The sequence below is a fragment of the Geospiza fortis genome, unplaced genomic scaffold (genome assembly GCF_000277835.1).
Source record: "Geospiza fortis unplaced genomic scaffold, GeoFor_1.0 scaffold81, whole genome shotgun sequence".
Lineage (NCBI taxonomy): Eukaryota > Metazoa > Chordata > Aves > Passeriformes > Thraupidae > Geospiza > Geospiza fortis.
In genome coordinates this window covers 6,111,269-6,112,779 of record NW_005054318.1, presented here as the reverse complement: position 1 = coordinate 6,112,779, position 1,511 = coordinate 6,111,269, and the positions used below count along the sequence as shown (strand labels likewise).

Below are 1,511 nucleotides of genomic sequence, written 5' to 3'. Positions count from 1 at the left end.
CAGACCCTAACCTATGCCCTGAAACGCAGCTTTAAGGAGCTTGGGCTGCTCCTCATGTACTTAGCTGTTGGAATCTTTGTCTTTTCTGCCCTAGGTTATACCATGGAACAAAGTCACCCCGAAACTTTATTTAAAAGCATCCCTCAATCATTTTGGTGGGCAATCATTACCATGACCACAGTTGGATACGGAGACATTTACCCTAAAACAACACTAGGAAAACTGAATGCTGCCATCAGTTTTCTTTGTGGAGTGATAGCGATCGCCCTCCCCATCCATCCCATCATTAACAACTTTGTCAGGTATTACAACAAACAGAGAGTTTTAGAAACAGCTGCCAAACATGAATTGGAGCTGATGGAACTAAACTCTGCTGAGGGGAAAGCCGCAGGCTCCAGAAGTGAACTGGAGGATCTTTCAAGGGAAAGCAAAGAGGGTCCTTTTTATAGCAGCCGGATAAAAGTCTCCCACAGTGACACCTTTATTCATCTCCTGTCAGAAGAGAAACACCATAGGACCAGGCTTCAAAGCTGCAAATAAACTGTGAGCTGTTGTCAGCGCTAAGCTGCAGATCGGGACAACCTGACAATCAGCTATGGAAGGGACTCGCAGATCTGTCAGAGTTGGGAGGGAGCGCTGCTTTGCTTTTCCAACATGAATATAAATTAACCCCATGGCTTCTCCATCAACAGTTGGTAAGATTTTACCATTATTAACCCAAAATAAAACAGTAGGACTCCACTGAGATCAGACTGCTTATATTGAGTGTGTTCTGACAAAAACCATTTGTAACCATTTCTGAGACTGAAAAATCCTTCCTGATCCGTAAATGTTCAATGACCCGAATGTGCAACATTGCCACATCAGAACTTTGTACCTGTGACAATAAAGAGCAGCATCACACAGATTGTGTCTTTCAGGCTCTCTTCAATGCCTTTGCAGCTAGGGGAACTGCTCCTTAAAAAAATTAAAGCAGCCTCTCATTTTTATTAGATTCAGGCTTACAGCAAAATGTTACAAGCAGTTCGAGCCTAGAGATACCGAAGGTATCAGCATATTGTGTGCAGAATATTAGAGTGAATAAATGGCTTTGTTTTGTAAAATGTACTTTAGGGTCAACTTTTTGGATAGGTTTCTGTTCCACTTTCCAGAAAAAGTGTCATTTTCAATGGGACATGAAACTATATTTTGAGCAGAGATACAGAACAGAATCAGTGTATTTTAAAGGGAAAATTTAAAAATATTTGTTCTAGCTATTAATTGATGGATGGTTTATATATGCAGGGATCTTTCAGGAAGGATTTATAATTAAGTAGCTTTTTAAAACTGTGAGTTAAATCATGGTATCTTTAATTCTCTACTAAATCAAGGGAAGTTTATAAGGAAGTTAAATTGAGTAATTCTAAATAAGAAACTAACTCTTTGAAAGTTTCAGTAAAAATAGTATAGTCTCCAATTGATTTTTAGTAAACATATCTAGCTGAATAAACATGCTGTTAGGTTATTTTTTA

General features: G+C 38.7%; 1 protein-coding gene across 1 annotated transcript in view; it reads left to right on the top strand.

The window, feature by feature from the left end:
* KCNF1 (potassium voltage-gated channel modifier subfamily F member 1) overlaps positions 1-912 on the top strand; it is a 2,455-nt gene extending 1,543 nt beyond the window's left edge. The window contains exon 1 of the mRNA XM_031056449.1: positions 1-912. This exon is cut by the window's left edge and continues 1,543 nt beyond it. Within this exon, the coding sequence (XP_030912309.1) occupies positions 1-540 (540 nt within the window). The 3' untranslated portion in view covers positions 541-912.
* Positions 913-1,511: the final 599 nt, after the last annotated feature.